The sequence below is a fragment of the Rhynchophorus ferrugineus genome, unplaced genomic scaffold, assembly GCF_030347505.1.
Source record: "Rhynchophorus ferrugineus isolate W39M unplaced genomic scaffold, kcgeb_rfMv2 rfM3, whole genome shotgun sequence".
NCBI classification, from domain to species: domain Eukaryota; kingdom Metazoa; phylum Arthropoda; class Insecta; order Coleoptera; family Curculionidae; genus Rhynchophorus; species Rhynchophorus ferrugineus.
In genome coordinates, this window is record NW_027472582.1 from 13,487,888 (window position 1) to 13,509,902 (window position 22,015).

At 31.3% G+C, this 22,015-nt stretch overlaps 1 protein-coding gene across 1 annotated transcript in view; it reads left to right on the plus strand.

Moving 5' to 3' along the window:
* LOC143194273 (small G protein signaling modulator 1) overlaps positions 1-13,461 on the plus strand; it is a 115,021-nt gene extending 101,560 nt beyond the window's left edge. Inside the window, exons 11-18 of the mRNA XM_076400942.1 lie at positions 6,688-6,883; positions 9,016-9,169; positions 9,227-9,464; positions 10,045-10,292; positions 11,141-11,265; positions 11,318-11,612; positions 11,671-11,833; positions 13,229-13,461. Coding sequence (XP_076257057.1) covers positions 6,688-6,883; positions 9,016-9,169; positions 9,227-9,464; positions 10,045-10,292; positions 11,141-11,265; positions 11,318-11,612; positions 11,671-11,833; positions 13,229-13,317 — 1,508 coding nt within the window. The 3' untranslated portion in view covers positions 13,318-13,461. The remainder of the gene's footprint in view (positions 1-6,687; positions 6,884-9,015; positions 9,170-9,226; positions 9,465-10,044; positions 10,293-11,140; positions 11,266-11,317; positions 11,613-11,670; positions 11,834-13,228) is intronic.
* The last annotated feature ends 8,554 nt before the right edge of the window (positions 13,462-22,015 follow it).

The following is a 22,015-nucleotide window of genomic DNA, read 5'->3' on the forward strand; positions in this document are numbered from 1 at the left end:
CCCTAACTCTTTTATGTATACTTTGCAGACTAACAATTTTCTCTGAAATAATTTTATTAAATTATGTTTATGTTATTACTTACTGTTCTTATACATTTCATATATTTGATCTGGAATAGAGTCAATATTAAGATGGTCAAGTTTTCTTGGTTGAATCTAACTTATTGTTCTTCATTTTGTAAGCGATATTATTCACAGTACCTACAGTAATATTCAGCGCAGCAGCAACACGCTAAAAACATTTTCAATAAAATTGCAGCAACTTATTGTACTTAATATCATCAATAATTACCTCTCTAACAGAATATACGAGTAAAAGAAGGCCTTTATTATCTCGTTCCTTTTCGAAATAACCTATCAAAGCCGCAATCAATTTGCGACCCTGAATTGTTAATTGTCATCGTGCAGTTCTTCGCTGGTTACGTAGCGATAGGCATTGGTACTCAATCGAAGAACCTTGTTCTGACAGCGTTGTATGAGTAGTTGATTTGAGTTTTTAGTGCAACCCCATATTTGCACCCCATAGGTCCAAATTGGCTTTATAATTGTCTTATAAGTCAACCTCTTTGATTTTAGATCAAGTTGAGAGTATCTTCCGACTAACCAGTATAGTTGTTTTATTTTGGTTCTAATGTGTTTTGCTTTTTGTCTAACGTGATGTTTCCAATTTAATCTACCGTCAAGATCGATTCCAAAGTATTTAGCTGATTCTGCTTGAGGAATCGGGCATCCATTGAGTGATATAATTAAATTTTTATTATTTCGCCGCAATGCAAAATTAACGTGGACAGATTTGGAGCTATTAAGTTGAATTTTCCAAACTTTCGTCCATTTGTAGATTTTGTTGACTGCCACTCGCACTTTTTCTATTGTCCTAGGCAGAAATATATCTTTTGCAATAACAATTGTGTCATCAGCAAAGGTTCCAAGTAGTGTTTCTTTTGTTGATGGAATGTCAGCAGTGTAGAGCAGATACAGGAGAGGTCCTAAGACGCTACCTTGTGGAACTCCAGCCGAAATGGTTTTAAATGTCGAGAACGCCATTTCGTGCGATACTCTAAATTTTCTTCCGAAAAGATATGACTCCAGCAATTGATAACAGTTACGCGATAACAATTTGCTCATCTTACAGATTAATCCCAAATGCCAAACCCGATCAAAAGCTTGTGAGACATCCAGGAATATTGCAGGGCAGTATTTCTTTTCCTTCAATAGCCGCAGTTACTCTGTGCACTTGATCGATTGTTGAATGGTGATTTCGAAAAGCAAACTGGAAATCTAGTATTATTACCAAATGTTTAATACGTTTAAGTATTAGTTTCTCAAATAACGTTGATATTGCAGGTAGTAGCGAAATAGGCCTGTAAGATTCGACTTGTTCTGCAGGTTGGTCAGGTTTTTTAATTTTAATTATTTGTGCCACCTTAAAGCATTCCGGAACATGCTTCAGCCTTAAATAGGCATTAAATGTATATGTCAACATGATGATTACTTTTCGTGGCAGTTTTTTCAATAATCCAGGTGAAATGTCATCTATACCAGGTGCCTTTTTAGTATTGAGGTTATCAATTTCATTGGCAACTTCCAACGCAGAAATTAGATTTAGATCTAAATCGGGTTGATAAACAGGAGATGTATCCATGGTAGATTCTATATCATTAGGTTGAAATATGTTAGCTAAGTATTGTGCAAATAATTCAGCTTTTTCATCATTGCGTCGAACCCATTCATTTCGATCATTTTTAATTGGCGGTACTCGAATAACTGATATTTTAAATCTTCGAGTTGCTTTCCATAGCGAATAATCTTTGTCTGCTTGTGGGCTTAATTCACATACATACATTCTGTTTATATTCTTTGATCTTTTGATTCATCTGATTACTAATTCTATTAAAAGTAGTTTTGTGTGCAGCATTTCTGGTTCTGCGCCATACTCTTCTAGCTTTTCGCCTTTATTTTGTAAATTACTTCATATTCTGATTTCTCTCTTGATATTGGGGTAGCATCTTTTGTTGCTCAAGATCATCTGTATTTTTAAGTCGTATCTTTAAACTGATTTGTTCCTGCAGTATTAATCTGAATTTGTCCCAGTCAGTATATTTTTTGGTAAGATTATGCTTTTTTACTTTTTTTTTAGGATTGTCGCGGCCAGTGTTAACAATACTGGAGTATGATCAGATGTTAGATCGCACAAGCTTTCTGTACTAATTTGATTTAATTAGATGCCTTTTGTAATGTAGGAATCCAGCAGGTCTGGGACTTTATTACTGTTTGTGGGACAAATATCAATGAGGCATATATAAAAAAATGAATTGACTATAAGTCCCTCCATATTAATTCACGGTCCCAGAAAAAGCTGATACGATTACATAATAAATACATTTTACCAATAAATAAAGAAACAACAGCAATAGCTGTGCGAGAGCCTTTTTAGGAACCGATATATCGTCCTTCGCTTTTTGCGAGCCACTCTCTTTGTTGTCCGCTATCCGATGCGTCTATTAAAGAGAGCCATCGTAAATATCACCAAGGATTTTATTATATTCTTTCGTGGGATATAGGGGACTTTTCCTTTTTACCCTAATGTCCTTTTCTAGATAACATTACTTGGGTTTCTGCGGGTTGGACCTAAATAAATACATTTGAGATGCTTTATTTCACTTGTAGATCTTCGTCCGGACAACACCTCTTTGTTTCGACGATTCTGACGTGAATATAAAAGTGTCTAACGGGGCTGTAGTAGTTCTCTGCAATATATATTCAACCATCACGAGGAAAGGTTAAGTTTAAGAACTATATTTCAACAATTCTATGGCAACCCAATAGTTTAATAATTATGTAATATATTTCATATCATCTACATCTTCATACTTGTTAATTTTCTCTAACAATAACAATAGCCACTTGTCGATTGTCGATGAATTAAACCTCCTTGCGTGCTCACCGACAGTTGTTTTGTCAGGTGTAGTGGCGATATTATGCTGTCAGAATACATCAATTCTACGTTGCTGATGGAAAAAATTTTCAATTTTCTTCTTTGTTTGTTATTCTCAAGGATTTCAGTCTTTTCTTTACAATCTATATGTCAATGCTCAATGATTTAGATAATTCCTAAAGTATTTGACACAATACTTATTGAGTAATTCTTTAATCTCTTCATCACGGGAACCATAGAGTAATAGAGAAACAAATTAATGGGGGTTTCTAGAGAAAAGTTTTGAAGCCTCATGAAACTAAATGGTTTTTAGATTGCCATGCCAGAAATTTGATTCGCTAGCTTAAATTTCCATAATAGACACCCATAAAGAAAGGATTTTATTTGAGTCACATTTTATTAACCGATCAAATTTAAATAAAACACTAAATTCAATTTTAGAAACAAATTTATTAATTAAAATCAATATAAACATAAATATAAATAAATATATAGAAAAAATATATAATATAATAAATAAAGTAAATATAAATCTATATAATATAAACATAATATTGTAATAAACAAACTTTACTGCACATTCATAATTTTTTAGTATCATCAATGTAATAGGATCTATTAAGTTTCTATCTTTTTGTTTTCTTATATTGAAAATAAATGTATCATCTATTTTCTATAAAATTCTATTTATTAGCTATTAACTTATTAAGCCTAAAAAAATATCGTACACCTTATAATTTGTAACATTTCAACCAATTATGTATTGTAAATTGAAATAGTTTATATTTTTAAAAATATATATGTTAAATTGCTATTAACAGGTCAATTGAAAAGTCCCCAGCCTGACACATAGATGGCGCTACTATAATTAAATCCATATTTTTCTAGTTTGCCTTAACCGTCAAAAGATGCGTATATAATTCTGACAGCTGTCGGATCATTAGTTTGTGAATTATAGCATTTTTAGTTAAGTAACTTTTGTTATTGTGAAAAAATGTGGATAAAAAAGAATTTCGCGTGTTAATAAAATATTTCTTTTTGAAGGAAAAAGTACAGTTGAATAACAAAACTTGACTAGATGCCGAGTTTCCGGACACTGCCCCAGGAAAATCAACCATCAAGGATTGGTATGCTAAGTTTAAAGGTGGTGAAATGAGCACCGAAGACAGTAAACGTAGTGGACGCCGAAAAGAGGTTATTACCGACGAAAACATTTAAAAAATCCTCAAAATGAAAATTGAATGATCGTAAATTGAAATTGAATGAAATATCAGACACTCTAAAGATATCAACTTAACGTATACATCATATTATTCACGAATATTTGGGTATGAGAAAGCTCTGTGCAAAGTGGGTGCCGTGCGAGTTCACTTTTGACCAAAAACAACGACGAGTTGATGATTCAGAGCAGTGTTTGAAGATGATCAAGCATAATAAACCTGAGTTTTTACGTCGATATGTGACAATAAATGAAAGTATGCAAAATGGCTCCATCATTTCACTCCGAAGTCCAATCGACAGTCATCCGAGCGGACTGCACACGATGAAACCGCTCGAAAGGGTGAGAACAGTCGGCTGGCAAGGTTATGGCGTCTGTATTTTGGGATGCGCATGGAATAATTTTCATTGACTACCTTGAAAAAGGAAGGACCATCAACAGCGACTATTACATAGCGCTATTAGACCGTTTGAAGGACGAAATCGCCGAAAAACGGCCGCATTTGAAGAAAAAGCTTCACCAAGACAATGCATCGTGTCACAAGTCAGTGAAAACGATGGCAAAAATCGCTTTTACACACCCTTTGAAAAATAGATTCCTTAATTGATGGCACTTTAATTACCATGTTATAAAATGTATAATTTAACATTATACAAGTAGTAAATGATATTGCACTAAAAATCTGCATTTATTGTAGTGCATTTACCTTTAATGTATTTTTTATATCATTTCGTTTGAGCACATTTTTAATTCACTCTCTGGAAAGTATTTATCATCGTCACCTATCTGTTGATAACTATCTACAACTAGGTGACTAGATGAAAAATAGTTTAACTATTAAAAAAACTACATAAGTTTTTAAATAGATGTTTTATATAAATAATTGTGACCCATTTTTAAGGACGTATTATAACGAACCAATATTGATTATAATTTAGTAATAAAAGCATAGAAAATGGCGACCAAAAACAAATAAATACTCTATAGAAATCAAATGCGTTCACGATTTTTAACATGGCTATTCAAACTAACCAATAAAATGACTCGAAAAGGCAATTGCGGTGTCATCTGGACAGTGGGCGTTGCGATATAATTCTCCAAAATTTTCTGTTAAGTTAAATCACTATTTATTATCAAGATTCGACATTTTTGAAAATTTATTGTTATTTATTTTTTATCCACATATGTAGTGAAACGTAATTTTAATAACAGATATTTTGAAGAAACTCTGTTATTAAAATATCGATATTTCTTCGCTTCAACCCACGTAAAATTGTTTTTTGAGGGCGGGGGGAGGTGTTTAGAATTCCCTTAACCCCCTTGAATAAAAACCCTTGGTTTTAATTAATATCGTTCTTTTTCCGCTCTAATCCTAATATTTGTACAGAAAAACACTGGATATTTTATTTTGAAATTATCATTATTTTTCCAAAGAAAATTCCGAAAATATCGGCCAAAAGTATCGGTGTTAAAAAAAAGCAATTAATTTCTTTAAAAGATACCGATATATCGGAGAATAAAAAATATTTATTGTTTACTTCTCTTTAACAACTTTTAAAGTTATCGATAGTTTTTCAAAAAATAATATTGGCCAAAAAGGTCGACATATCGGCTTCGGAGAAGAAGAAGAAGATGACCTGGGGAAGAAATCTCAGGAAAATGCTCAATACTTTGTATCTATGTATGTAACTATCGATGTTTTTTTTTTAAATATCCGAAAATATCCTTTATCTTTATCCCTTCAATAATATCAATATTTCCTCGCTCCAACTCTAGTTGTCCTAACCTTAATCTCAAAAAGGTGTTCGATAGTTAATTTTAGAACTATCGATGTTTTTTCAAAAAATATATCCCAAAATATCTATCAAAAAGATCGACATATCGCGGAATAAAAAATATCGATACTTCTTTTTAACAATACCGATATTTCTTCGCTCCAATCCTAGTTATTCACGCAAAATTTCGAGCAAAACGACGGGGAAAGAATGCCCAAAAAAGTTTGTTCGATACTCTACTTCAAAAACCCTGGGTATTAATATCGATCTTTTTCTGTTCCAGTCCAGATTTTCACCAAAAAATATTAGTTGATGACCGGGGAAGAAATATCAAAACATATCGATATTTAAATAAAAATTGGAAAATATCGGTCAACAACAATAACAAACGTTACGAATTAATTACTACAAATAACACAATAATCGTCAACGAAGCCAAGTTGTTTTCGAAAAATTTTTATTCGGAATATCATCCCAAAATATATGTTTGATAACAAAAAAGTAAAATACATAAGGTTCGGTAATAAATTCTAATTAGTCGCGATATTTAACGAAGCCATTAAACGTCCTACTAATTAAACGCTACGTTTTGTGACAGGCGAATATTTTACCAAAAATATGGACGCAAACAATTCCGTTAGGTAATAAATTAATATATCGTCCGTTGTAAAAGTAAAATTTGTTCGATTATCAAATAAAATGCCGACCGGCGTAGGTTTTAATAAATACTTGTATGGTGGATTTTGTTTTTGTTTCAGGTATTACGTTGCAGAAATGGGAGAAATTGTGTATTGACGGTGTGGTGACGGACTATGCCGAAGTCTATCGATTAACTTATTTCGGGGGGATAGTAAGCGACCTTAGGACTGAAATTTGGCCTTATTTATTAGGTCATTATAAATTTGGAAGCACCGCTCAACAACGCAAGGCTCTGAACGATGAAACCAAACAGGCGTAAGTAAATATGTACCGAGTCGTTTAGTTATTTTTGTCGTTCAATAACAAAAACACGATTTTTTTATGTGTAAAGCATTGTGTTGTTAAATAGCATCTCTCTGAATTTCAATACACTTTTTCTGTGGATATTCTAATTCATATATCAATATATTAATCGTTACCAAAGATTTTGCCTCCTATTTTGATCAAACCTGGAGACGTGAAATTTTGTACGGTTAAAGCTTCTATGGAGAAAAAATTTTTAGGCCTAATATTTTTGGGTAATATGCGCTACAGAAAAATATATTCCGACAAAAAGAAAAACGCCCAAATCAAGCAACCTAGAGCAGTTGTCAGATCGGTGACCCAAAATGCATAAACCAACCCAGTAGGGTAAATGTTTAGCTTGCCAACAATAACGTACTAGGATCGAATCTCGCTGGGGATATTTTTTTTTCATTTAATAAAATAAAATAAAGCATAATGTTCGATAAAATTAAGTGAATGTTGTTTTTTACGCTTGAAATTATATTAAAATGGAAAATAAGTAAATAAAACATTATTAAACGATTACATTTAATTTTAATCAGTGTTTTGTGTTTCTTTCGATTTTTCCTGTATTGTTAGAATTATTAAGGAGTTATGGCAAGTTTGGATAAAAAGCTATCAAGAATAATATGGTCACGTATTAATCACGTAATATTTGAAATTTTTTTGTGCCCGCTTTATCAGAAAGTATATGTCTTCCTTTATTTACAAGATATTTAGATTTTCGAAATCACGTTATGAAGAATGAAATAAATAAGCAAAGAACAGTGCAATTTTATTTAAAAATTTAGGATAAGAAATTCTTTTAGACAGCCTGGAATATTAATTTTTTTCCAAAGTCTGTCCGAAGTTACATCAAATAAAGTTGTTTTATCAGGAAACCTGATGATTTTAAGAGCAAATATCAATATAAATCAATACTCTGGTGTTTTGAGATAAGTGCAGCTTAAAACACGTTCAATAAATTAATTCTGATCATTAAATGCAATTATTTTTTCACATTCGCTACATTAAACAGATTTAGCACTCGGCGATAATTATTACAGTACTATTTTTTAAAGTGTTTCCAACCGAAAAATGATTACTGTAGAAAAATAAAGTATATTTTACAAATAACAACCCTAAAACCAAAATTACTACTACACAAGCTGAAAGTGAACACGTTGATAATTCACCTAGGAGTATGCCGTATTAAATGACTTAGATAATTAGACAGACTTGTTCTTGTTTCTCACGTTGCCAGTATCCGGTTTCTCCAGTATGGCGCTACTCTCGGTCATTGTCGGTCGGGTAATTTACAGAGTTCGTCTTTAGATAAAAGTCTTAGGTTTGTGTCATTCATCATATGATCGATGTGTGGTTCTTCGGTGTTAGATATTTTTAATTAGTGCTTTCTTCCCTTTATCCTTCCTTACTAGTTTTCTATGAATTATTTATAACGTATTATACATAAAAAATATATGTATATAAATTAGTTCTAAAGGATTTTTTTATTTGAAGATTTATTGTGAAAAATCGGTAGAATATATTTTATTCAAACTATTGTTCATGGATAACCGCTACTTTTTCCCATCTTTTGGGCAATTTACGGATTCGATTTCGAAAGAACGATGTATTTTTTGACGTTATATACGTATCAAACAATTTTTTGGTATCGTCATAAGACGTGAAGCGCTGTCTAGACACGACTCGTATATCGGAAAAAGTAATGAGAAGGAGCAAGGTCTGGAGAATACGACGGGTGGGGGAACACTTCACATTTTAATGTTTCCAAGCATGTCATCACCAGTTTTGCAACATGTAGCCGAGCATTATCATGCTGAAGAATAACATTGTTGTGTCTTGATATTTGAACAACTATAATATAAATCATATTTGTAATGTTTGATCTTTAAAACGCCAGAGGAAAGAATTTACCACTTTCTTAAAGTTCAACTGTCATAACAACTTTTTTTTATTTATAATATCTACACATTTCAGACGTGACACTTTATCGTAGTAGTCAAAAAATGTAACATATTTTTTTCATCAAAAAATAACTCGCTCAAACCGTGAATTTTATACACCGATTATATCTTGTAACCGATAACAAATATTTTTAGCTATGAGAACACCATGTCCGAATGGCTGGCAGTTGAAGCGATTGTTCGACAAAGAGACAAAGAAGACCAAGCTCATGCTATCGCTAAGTTAAGTAGTGAGAGTATGTCTGGTGACCAAGTGCCTAATGAGATACATAGAGATTTAAGCAACGAGGTAGTATTTCCGAATTAAATTGATCCCATTTATTATTGACGAACTTTTTTCTTGTAGGTTTTCGAAGAGACCGTTACTGATGACGAGGATTCCGGTTCGGATGAAGAGAACCGCACCAGCACGAAACCGAAGAAAACCAAACAGAACACCATTAAGTATGATAGCGATGATGATAACGACGATAGAGAGAAATCATTGCAACAGAATGGCGATAAAAGCAATGAATCCGTAAACTCTAATGAAAATCAACGGCGCAGTAATGACGGTGAAACCACTTGTGATAATCAACTACATGGTACTATTTTTTATAATTAGATACAGTGTTTGTTCCTGATATTTTTGTGTAATAGTTAATCAACAAACATCAGCAATGCTCTTTCCTCTCTTATTCTGTGAAACCATCCATGTACATGACTTACAGTATTTCCTAGAACATTCCCTCTTGTGTTACAATGTTTCACCCATGCTTCTGCACATTACCCATTTTATAAACTACCTTAAATAAATCCCAAGTGAATGTGGAAGAATCCTTATATCCAAAAAATAGTTTAATAAGGTATTATTTTTTCTAATTTGATAATATTTGTTCCTGTCCTTTTTGTTTGTTCTAGTTTCTAGTTTCCTTTCCTATCCTGTGAGACCAGCTATTTAAGTAAGTTTTTCTTCCCAAATCTTACAGTCCTTCCTAGGCCATTCTTTCGTGTGTAAAAATTCTTATTCTAGTCTTAAATAGACTGGTCCTAAACTAAATTTAAATAAATATTTGATGAGATTTAATACATATATTAAACTGCAATACCCAAAAAATGTTTTAATAAAATAAAAACACTATCATCAATTACAGTTGTTGCTTAAACACATTTTTTTTATTTTAGAAAGTATCGACTTAGAATTAGATGGTGATAAAGATGAACTCAAAGACTTCATTCACAACGTGATCGTGACCAATGCCTCAATAGACATAAGTAATGTAGAAAACGAGAACCCGGTTTCTAACCACTTGGACGCGGTTACAGAGGAGAATAATTCGTCTTTGGACACGTGCATAGAGACGCATGGTTTGGCCAGTCCAGCCCGGTCAACTTGTGTATCTCCTGCCAGTTCAAATGGTGGAGTTTACACGGTAAGTATATATGATATTCTAATATTACATTTAATTCTTAACCATTGAACTATGAGGTCGTCTGTTGATTTCTTTTTGAAGATACTACTGAATACCTTATATTTCGATTTTTTGTTTACATATTCATATTGAGTTGAGAAATAGATTTTGCTGAGGTTTTTCGTACAGAAAATCACGATGCGAATACAGTTATCAATATTTCAGGAAAATTTATGGAATTTGAAAAACTTAAAATATAATCAAACCTGTATCAAAATAATATTGCTCAATTTTACTAATATTTTTCTCTTCTTCCCTAAGTAACTAAACATAATAAAAATTAAAAAATATTTTTTAATATTTTTAGTTTTAGTCACGTTTTTGAATGAATTTTGTATCAGTATATATTTTATCCGATATATTTTTTTTATTTCCTTTACTACTAATAAATAACTAAAGTTTTGTTACTTTTTTATCAATTTCATAAAATTTTTGCAAACATATATAAGACGACATCCTTAAATACATCATTAGCAAGCAATATACAGAACGTATGTGGTTTATAAAAATGCGCAGGCGCATAACAAGCCAATCATACAGAATATCTTGTTCATTTTTCTGTAGTCTGAAACTGTAGCTTACTTATTATGTTTTAATCTTGGAGTTTTATACAACAATAAGATTATTGTACTCTATTTTAAGCTATATTAATACGTATTATTTTGTGTTTTAGTACTCCTTACTCCATTTTAAATATTGCCTAATTCTTTTAATTTCATTTCTACTCATGTGAGCACTCAAGTGATGCCACTGCCAGCATAGCTAAATACGTAACATTACTTTTTACTAAAAATGTGTATTACTTGTAGCAAGAGTTGCTGGAAACGTTTGGACTAAATCTGCACAGAATAGAGAAGGACGTCCAGAGGTGTGACAGGAATTATTGGTATTTTGCTGGTGAAAATTTAGACAAATTAAGAAACGTAATGTGCACGTAGGTTGATAATATCGATTCTAAACTATTGTTGAACCCATTCTTATTTCAGTTATGTTTGGGAACACCTGGAAATCGGTTATATGCAAGGAATGTGCGATTTGGTGGCACCACTTTTAGTAACCTTCGATGACGAGTCCCTCACGTACGCGTGCTTCTGTCACCTGATGGAGCGGATGATCGAGAACTTCCCCAACGGCAACACGATGGACTGTCACTTCGCTAACATGAGGAGCTTGATCCAAATTCTAGATGCCGAGATGTACGAGCAAATGCACGCCCATGGCGACTCTACGCATTTCTATTTCTGCTATAGATGGTTTCTTTTGGACTTCAAACGCGAATTGGTACTGGAATCATGAATCGTAGATGAGTCGATCTTTGCGTCATTGATATTATTTTTAGTTATATTCAGATGTTTTTACAACGTGGGAAGTAATCTGGGCCGCCCAACAAGTAGCGTCTACCCATTTCATATTGTTTCTGGCATTGGCGCTGTTGGAGATCTACAGGGATATTATTTTATCAAATGGAATGGATTTTACGGATATTATAAAGTTTTTTAATGGTAAGTGCATAATTTCACTTTTATCATTTAAGATTCAACGATTTTTCACTCTCAATTATTATTACTGTATTTTCACACTATATTTTCTATTTGTGGTGCTGAAAACCATACTTCAAAGTAATTTTATCAGCGATTTTTTCATAGTCTTAAAATTGATCATTGGAACCAATCTGTCCAATAAAACAGCCAATGCACACCATCAACATTTTTATACCGCATTAACTTTTAAAGAACTTAATTTAATTTAAAAAATTAAATGAATTTTAGTTTGCCTGTTTACTCTAATTATTGTCACTAATGTTTTGAAGAATTTTGTAGACATTTGACAACACGGTCGACTGGTACTAACAATTAAAATTTTATAAAGTTTTTGGGTAGGTGTTCCGACGCAACAGACAGCATTCTGCCTCTTGTTAATTACATTTTTACAAACCGCATTTGCAGTATATTCGACGCTAATTATGATGTGCATTGACTTCTATTGCAAGGACTATAACACATCACTGTCAAGTTATATTTGCATTTTTTGAAGAAAGAATCCTTCAAGTAATAATTTTATCATTGTCACTAAATTGTATTATTTGTTACATTTTATTAGACTCTTTTAAAAAATGTTGCATCTTGCTTCTTTGTTTATACACTTACCTAGTATATAGAATATTTTTCATTGTATTCGGCTTCCCTCTGTGTATAAATGTTTGTTCTTGGATATGATTTTTCACCCAAATGTTACTGCTTTCAAAAGAAAAGTAAACCCTGGGAATATAATAGGATTCAGCATTAATATTTTCTTGACTCAGATAATCTCAGTAGCTCATAATAGATTATACCTATGTGATGTCAGTAAATATATAAATACATATTACATAATATATAAAATACGTAAAGTATAGATATTTACATTCGTGTTCAAATGTTATCACATTTCATTGCCTCGATGAATACATATTTTTCTTTTGCTATAATAGATCTGTTCTGCCTGGCGTCACACAATATATCTTTTTAGGATTTTTGTATTACATCAATTTTTTTGAGATAAATATCCACTAATCATCCTTGATGTTAAAATCATTTGTTGCTGGCGTACATTTCCCTATATTTTCTCTTACATTAAAATAATGCAACAAACATTTAACAACAAAATGCTTCATTGGTATAAAATGGAACAATTTTCAACAGAATAAAAGAAATGTTTGTATTTAAAACAATTTTTCTATGCTACTATGACTACCAAATAGTAGTATTGCTAGTAGTATAAATAACAACGACAAATAGTGACATTAGCGACGCCTACTTAAAATAATTATGCCTTATTTTAATGGGCACGTTTAATATTTATTATCTTGAAGTTAAAATGTTATTACAATAAAATTTGTTTTTGTTTTTTTTTTCTAGAAATGGCTGAAAGACATGACGTTGCTGCCGTTTTAAAACTGTCTAGGGAATTGGTCCTGCAGCTTCAACTTCTCATAGAAAACAAATAATATAGCTCTAAGCCTAAAAAAGGAAACAAGATCAACCTGAGCGCACATTCATAGAAAACTAGAGAACAGGATTTAAAAAAAAACTGTAGAATACTGACTTTTTATAAAAGTGTCTCATTAGTAGATGTATTAATTTTAATTAATATTAGGTAACAATGTATTAGAAAATGTTCGTAGGAACATTGATTTTTAGTTTCTAGAGTTTTGATTAGGAGAAGAAACATTGTATAATTAGAAGGGTCATCGAAATTAATCACCGACAGTTTCCTTTCGCCTGTGTGTCTCCGAGAACTCAGGCTGCTTAAATCAAATCAGTCGATTTCATTTGAAACAAATGAAAAACACGTTTTTTAGAGTGGAGCATTCTATTCTTGTAATATATATATTACACAAACACAGACAAGATATAAAATTGATTTACAGTGTAAATGAGAAGAACCATATTTTTGTGATAACCAATTTTAGTGTAAGATATATATAGTATAAAGGAAAAGAAAAGATTACTTGAGGTTTATAATGGACAATTTTTATCAACAATGTAATTTTACTAACTTTTTTATATGAAATGGGAGGATCTTTTATTATTAACTCATCAGGATGAAACACGACTTGGAATTCTGTATGAAATGGTAATTAGTGGGTTTGTAGTATATATGGTCAGATCATGAAGTCTCAAAAGGACTAAAGAGAATTAGTTAAAAAATTTCAAAAAAAAGTCGTTATTTTTTAACAATTTGACTTATATATTAGCTATACAGTTAGAATACTGATAGCAAGTGAAATCAAAAGGATATTGTATTTATGAAACAATATATTTGTATACACTCTTGATGAGCGTCGTTGAGGAAGTGAATTTCCTCAATATTATGTGCCTATGGAATTACTGTTTGTTGCTCCTCCAAGATTTTGTAATGGTCTGGTCAACACTATAACTAAGCCGTCTGAAGATTTCTATAGAAATTGTTTCTGAAGTCCTATTCAGTTTTTTCTCAATAATTTGAAATGCCTAGGTGACTTTGATGTAATTCTTATGAATTCTATTCCGTATTTACACATAAACATTACAAATATCTGGTTGTTATTTTTATTTGTGGAAGTGATTGAATACACTTGGTAATTTTCACGCAATAACTTATTTCACTAATTAATGTTTTGATTTAATTTGAAGTTATTTCATGGTTTTTATATTATCTACTGATGCCGAGATCGCATTTTATTTTGGTTGTGCTATGTCAAGGAACTCATGTATATCAAGTAGAAAATGTTAAGATGCTTCTCTATCACCCTTTTGATTTCTTTTATCGTTTTTCAGTTCCTGTGTCATTTGGTTTTACTCAGGGAAAATTATCCATATATCAGATGTCCAATCCAACTCAAATTATTTGTATTTGTTTAGCTGATAATTCATCCCATCATATCTCACTTTATCAAAGCCTGCTACACCATCAGTTATAGGCTTTTGTTTTTAGTGTTTTTTTTTCAATCATGTTAATTTTTTACAATGTTAAATATTCTTTAATCCTCATAAATTAAGAATTAGGTCATAGTTTAATGTGTTTAGAATTAAACGGATAATTTGAAAATAGGTATATTTCTTTTCTGAGCAATTTCATTATTTAGATTCAGAAGATTTCTAGGAAAATATAATAACGTTTTAGTTGTATTTGAAGACTATAATTTATTAAAGTTGTTAATTAAAAAGTGTTACTTAAGCTATAGATATTATTGAGGCCTCTGATGTTTCTGTTGCACAAATGAGGTAGTTCCAGAGTGAATGGAGAATAAAATAGCTTATTCTTCTATTTTTTCTTTCTTGATGTTGAGTATGATCTTATAGTGAACAAATTTTTTTAAGAAATGTATAAAACGTAAAAACATTATTGTAATAATCCTAAATTTTTAAAAGTTTTGTTCATGATGTTTACTGACTAATGTATTTTCGTAATTATATGGAGGAATTTTTAATCTTAAAAACTACAAGCCTTCAAAGAGACCCATAACAAGTCGTGTTTTTTCTCTGTAAGTTAGCTTTGACAATGGTACAGATAACAACAATTAATATATCTATATTTGTGTATATGTTTATAATAAATTGATAAAAATTATCTAAGGACAAATAGTAAATAATACATATATATGTTAAGGTGCCAAAAAGAAATACCATACAACGCAAAGACATTGTTCTGTATATCAGATGATTCTTATGAGTTAAGCTTAAGTGTGCTTGGAATATTTTTATAATATAGTCCCTACTATTTTATTATAATTCTTATTGTTGTCTGAAAATATAATATTTGATCTCTCGGCCGCATTCGATGTTACGCACTCTGGTATATCGATATTCGTTTATATTCTATATTTTCTAATGTTATGTAGTTTGGAGATTCTAACTTATTGTAAATGTGTTGTAAATTTTTCAAATTTTATCTTTAACATTCTCTTATATCATCATGTATCGCGGATATATTTTAAAATAAGTTTATTATAATATATACAATTTTCTGAAAAAAGTTCAAAATACAAAGTGCTGATGGTGTCGAACATAATTAATTAATTTTTAGTAGCAAGGAGGGTTTTTGGGTGATATACATTTTAATTATCAAAATAATTTTTACTTACTAATAATTATTGTATTATTATGTTATTATATTACTGTATATCATTTATTTTTAATATAGTTACTGAAATTTTAATCTACCTACTAGATAAAAAGTTGCTTGCCAATATGAAGGCAATGCCATTTTGTTTTTGTTTCATGATTTGAAGTTGCCTATATATAATAGGTATATATTATGATGTTGCCATTTGCTCTAACTTCTGTAATTAGTGTTAGGTTTCACTGGACTCAGTAGCGAATTTCAAAGTGGTCTAAGCTTCTTCCCTCCTTATAAATCTTAAATTAAACTTAGTCGAGGTCAAGCTTCTTTCTGATACCAAAATCCTGTATCGGCTACTGATTGGGCTACAATCACAAATAACATTTGTTCATGTATTACTGCTTATTTCTGTTTTTTTCGTCTGAGTCCTTAGAAATTCGTTACAGTATAGTTTTGTATATAATTATTTTACGATTTTAAATTAGTAGTCATAACATAATTAATATATTTATAATATAGGCAAAACAGTTGAATTTGTCGAATCTTTGAGGGTGAAAGATTTTTTGAATCCACACTTCAAACCTAATATGTCAACCATTGTTTTATTATTGCAGATATCCATTTTCACTATTTTTTTATTTGACTGACGATTTATTTTTTGAAAATCATGTTTTAAACTAATATTACTCTTTAAGTTCTTGTAGTCAACAATAATATTGATTTTCAACTTGTGACATATTTGTAGTTAACAGCCGTTATTTGTCCAGCATTTTTAATTATACTATCTAGGTAAAATCAATTATCATACCTAAATCTACAGTAACGATTACATCTAATAGGTTGCATCTATTAATAAACATTCATTATTTTGGGAGTAGATGCCACAAGGTTTTTCGTCTTATATTGTCAGCTCACGATATATCGTGCCTGCCTTGACAAAAACTGCCATACAGACTTGATTATCTCTTTTATTTTGTTATTGCCAAATAATTATTATAATGGTAGTTAGATTTAGAAAAATGAAGGCAAGTGGAATTGTTTCATCATCAGGTTTGAATTAGTTGTGAAAATATTGGGAATAAAATACATTTAAGTGGTTATAAATCTGATATGTATATAAAAACAAGTTATATTTTTCTGTATATAAACAATAATTATTTAAATACGAATAATCTGACACAAGAGATGATTAAAGTAACTGTATTTTATATCAAGATACCTAGTTTTATGTTCTCACTATCAGCAAATGTGTAAACCCACAAAAGCAGAATCAAGTATGAACGGACTGATATTGCTGCTTTTGAATATCGTTAAAATATTTAAGACTTAAAATTTTATTTAAGACTAGTATGTATGCATTAAAAGAAGATCGAGACAAGTTACCTGTTAGATTCGAACGATTTGGTTGCTGATTCTGCTAAACGGTCAATTTCTTTCAACACCGGTTGTGAATGATCACTGTCTCGATGATGTTCCTAAATTCTTCTTAAATTGTAAATGGTCAAAATTACTTTAAGATCTTTGGACAGCACGGTAAAATGTTACTAAACCCTTTCGTTTTCGTAGAGTCTAAATTGCATCGATGCATTTTTCACGTGTGTTTGTTAATTATGTGTTTTCGAATCTATTCTCTGTTTCGTTTGTGTTAAGTGTCGCTTCGCTATTGTAACTCACATATCATCGACGAAATTAATTTTAAACATATTGCCCCTCATGTACCGTACTATATTATAATAAACAGATAATGAATTTTCTGTAGTTTTATTCCCTTTAATAAGTTAAGAATTCGAATAGTTGTATCTGTATCGTTGGCTTTCGAGTTGTAAAACTAAATGATGTTTCGCCATCGCTTACTATTTATACCTACTGTACTTTCAATAAAACAGCTAATTCACGTCATCAAAATCTATAATGCAATGTTGCCACGCCAAATTTAAGTTTTGTTTTAATGTTAAAAATTAATGTTCAGACGTATCAGACTTCATTCTGTTTCTATTTAACTAAGAAGTTTTTCGGATTTTACGTTTTTATGAACTGAATTGGACGTGCATTAGCTGTTTTATTGGAATCATTTCTATATTCTATTCAAATATATTTTGTACTGCGTCATCTATATTTCTGACGTCAAAACGTCGCAATATTGTTTTATCAACTCTGAGTTTTAGTTTAGTTCGGCTTTGATATACAACAAAATTCTAATCTAATTAAAATAATTGAACAAAAATGTTATCAAATATAATTTATTTTAATATTATAGTACTTTAACTATAGTTAATTATTAACCCTTATCCCTATTGCATTCAAGAAATTTCCATACGTCTGACAACCGGACGACTTTGATAGGCCAGACAGCATTGTGTCTCTTTTTAACTAGCATAAAATGAGAAGGAAACTATTGTGTGATTCTGAAACTAATTTACAAATTGCGGCAGGCAATACATTAAACATTTTGATTACGTATGTACAAAAATACTTTGAACGGACTATATAGTACTTTCTTTTTCTAGAATAATTATCTACAGAAAAAAATGAGACGTTACCTTTCAACGGTGAGAGTGACGGAGAGCTTCCGCCAATAGTAAAAAACGCCGATTTGACGTTTTTCAAAAACTTCAAAATAAAATTATAATTTTTTTGTCTTCTTTTCGATCAAAAACGAAATAATAATAAAGCAAGGACTATCGCTCTCTGTTTACAATTCTTTGACAAATCTGCTGACTCGTGTTACGTTTAGACGTCAAACAGTATTTTATGTATTTACACATAGTGTATAGTAGACTTTGACTAAAAATTAACTGTCATTGCCAATAACATTTTATAAATAAGTTAAGTAAGTATTTAATTGGCAATTTTTTGGAGATGAAACCTCGATATTACGTCCATATGGGAGTAAAACAAGCAGAGAATATTTCAATAACTTGGAAAAGTATATGTTATTAACTGAATCTCCCTTGGTTAATATGTGTATTTTATAGCTATTCATATTACAATATTTTTAATGATTCTTGGAATGTCTGCACTTGCCACCAAAGCGATGTTTGAAATAATGGATATGTATAAGTTTAATTGCATAATTTACGCTAAAGTTACTTTCGAACGAACATTTTCTAAAGATAATAATGAAACTGTCACGGAAGTCAACTGCGGTGCCAGTAAGTATGAAAAAGTAACAACTTCTGCTGGTATTTTTTGTAAGATTTGGTGTTAATTTTAATTTTAGATCCAACACATGCAGACTGTGCTAGTAAATCGGCAATTTTAAAAGAATATAGTAAGTAGGGAAAGTTTTATTTTTTGCTAGATATATTATCTATAAACGAAAACTAAAAATATTCAGATATTTACTGTTAAAAAGATGGACGATACTGTTAGACATTTTTTTAACGAACTTTTTTCGATAAATATCAGCGATTGTCTTGTATATAACAATATAAGACATGACAAAGGAGTGTATTAATGTTATTAAACGACGAGGTTCTCGGAATCATCGCCAATTTAATATATTACAGTTGAGGAAAGAATTTGTCGATTACCCAGGAGAAAGTCCGGTTTCTACGTTGATAATTTATTGTTTGATTGTGTTATTGTTATATATTATACTATTGATTTTACTCTCTGCTGGAGATCTGGTGTAAGAAATCATTGCTTGATTAGTAAAAGTTCTATATCCGCGATATAATATGGTATTTATACATTTAGTATTTAATATCAACGGGTATCAATAAGATTTTTTCGGTTATTATGGGCCTTTTCTTAAAGATTGCTATAATTGTGGTTGTTTAGTCGCTGTTTTTCTTTGTGAAAAATTAATATTTCCTATTCATTGATAATTCATTGAGTGTTATGATCCAAAATATGATATGAAATGATAATGAAGCCTCTCACATATAGGTCACAGAATGCACTTTTTTACCGGCTATCGGTGCGTCCTCTGTCATACAACCCTGATTTTGTACCCAGTGATTTTTTCATTCCCGCGCGTTAAAAATGAATTAAGCTGTCAACAATTATCGACGTCCGAAGAAGCGGTTGCTGCGTATTTTTAAATTACCTATTTGGCTACCAATCCTCGTAATATTGACTCTAACCCTTCTTCAGTGTAGCAATCAATTCTTTGCTGATGGTATATCTTATCGTTTGGTAAATTTGCATACGCAGAACTCCAAACCGTTAGAATAGGTGGTCTTACTATGGTATAGTAATTTTATAGAGAGAGAATCAAAGAGGAACTGGTTATAGTTGTTTCAGTATATAAAACTACCTTTTAAAAACATATCTTCATTTTAGCTATGAAAAACATATGAAAACACACGTAAAACACAGTTGGCCATGTCTCCTAGTATATCAAAGAGTGTTGGTAATATGTTGTATAATAATATGTTTTGTATCACAATCTTCTTTATTCATCTTCTTCTTCTCCTCGTTGTCTTTCAATTTTTTACAATAGCTTTTCTCAGGCAGATTATGTTCAATGTTTATTTTTATATTTTATTACCAATCCTTTATTACAAAGTTACTGTTGTTGGGGTTGAAAGTGGTAGCGGCTATATCCCAAAGTATGCATTCATGGCTTTGTATAAATAGTAAAATAATGTATTTCATCCTGATTCGTGAATTCCAACGTTTCTATAGAATTACCACATGTGGCTTTCCCAATTTCTCCTAACCTTCCAGGAGAGTCTGCATTTTTATACCACGATTGCAAAATATATACCACGATTGGTGCCAACAAAATACTGCACGTAATAAAATACTACTTATTTACTTATAATAATATTACCCTGTATTTTTTTTTTTACAAAAAATCTGCCATTTATTATAACCGATCTAACAGGTCATTTGAAAAGTCCCCGGTCTGACACATAGATGGCGCTACTAGAATTAAATCCATATGTTTTTTAGTTATCCTTAACCCTCAAAAGATGCGTGTATAAATTTGACAGCTGTCGGATTATTAGTTTGTGAATTATAACATTTTTTGTAAAGCAACTTTTGTTATTGTGAAAAAAAGAATAAAAAGGAATTTTGCGTGTTGATAAAATATTGCATTTTGAAGGGAAAAATATCCCTTCCTAGTTGAAGCAAAAGCTTAGCTTGATGCCGAGTTTCCGGGCACTGCCCCAGGAAAATCAACCATCAAGGATTGGTATGTTAAGTTTGGACGTGGTGAAATGAGCACCGAAGACGGTGAACGCAGTGGATGCCTAAAAGAGGTTGTTACCGATGAAAACATTAAAGAAATCCACAAAATGATTTTTAATAACCGTAAATTGAAATTGAATGAAATGGCAGACACTGTATAGATATCAACTGAACATGTACATCATATCATTCACGAATATTTGGGTATGAGAAAGCTCTGTGCAAAGTGGGTGCGGCGCTAGTTCACTTTTGACCAAAAACAACGATGAGTTAATGATTCGGAGCAGTGTTTGAAGATGATCAAGCATAATAAATCTGAGTTTTTACGTCGATATGTGACAATAAATGAAAGTATGTAAAATGGCTCCATCATTTCACTCCGAAGTCCAATCGACATTCATTCGAGTGTACTGCACATGATGCAGCCATTCCAAAGGGTGGGAAAACGCAGTCAAAAAAGGCAAAAAAAACAGTCGGCTGGCATTTTTATGGCGTCTGTATTTTGGGATGCGCATGGAATAATTTTCATTGACTACCTTGAAAAAGTAAGGACCATCAACAGCGACTATTACGTAGATTATTGGACCGTTTGAAGGACGAAATCGCCGAAAAACGGCCCCATTTGAAGAAAAATAAAGTGCTGTTTCACCAAGACCGTGCACCGCGTCACAAGTCAGTGAAAACGATTGCAAAAATCCATGAATTGGGCTTCGAATTGCTTCCTCATCTACCGTTTTCTCCAGATCTGGGCCCCAGTGACTATTTCTTATTGCCAGATCTCAAAAGAATGCTCTTTGGAAGAAATATTCGTCGAATGAAGAGGTGATCGCCGAAACTGAGGTCTATTTTGAAGCAAACGACAAATCGTACTATAAAAATGGTATTGAAAAGTTGGAGGGTCATTATAATCAGTGTATCAGCGTTGAAGGGAATTATGTTGAATAAAAAAAACTAATTTT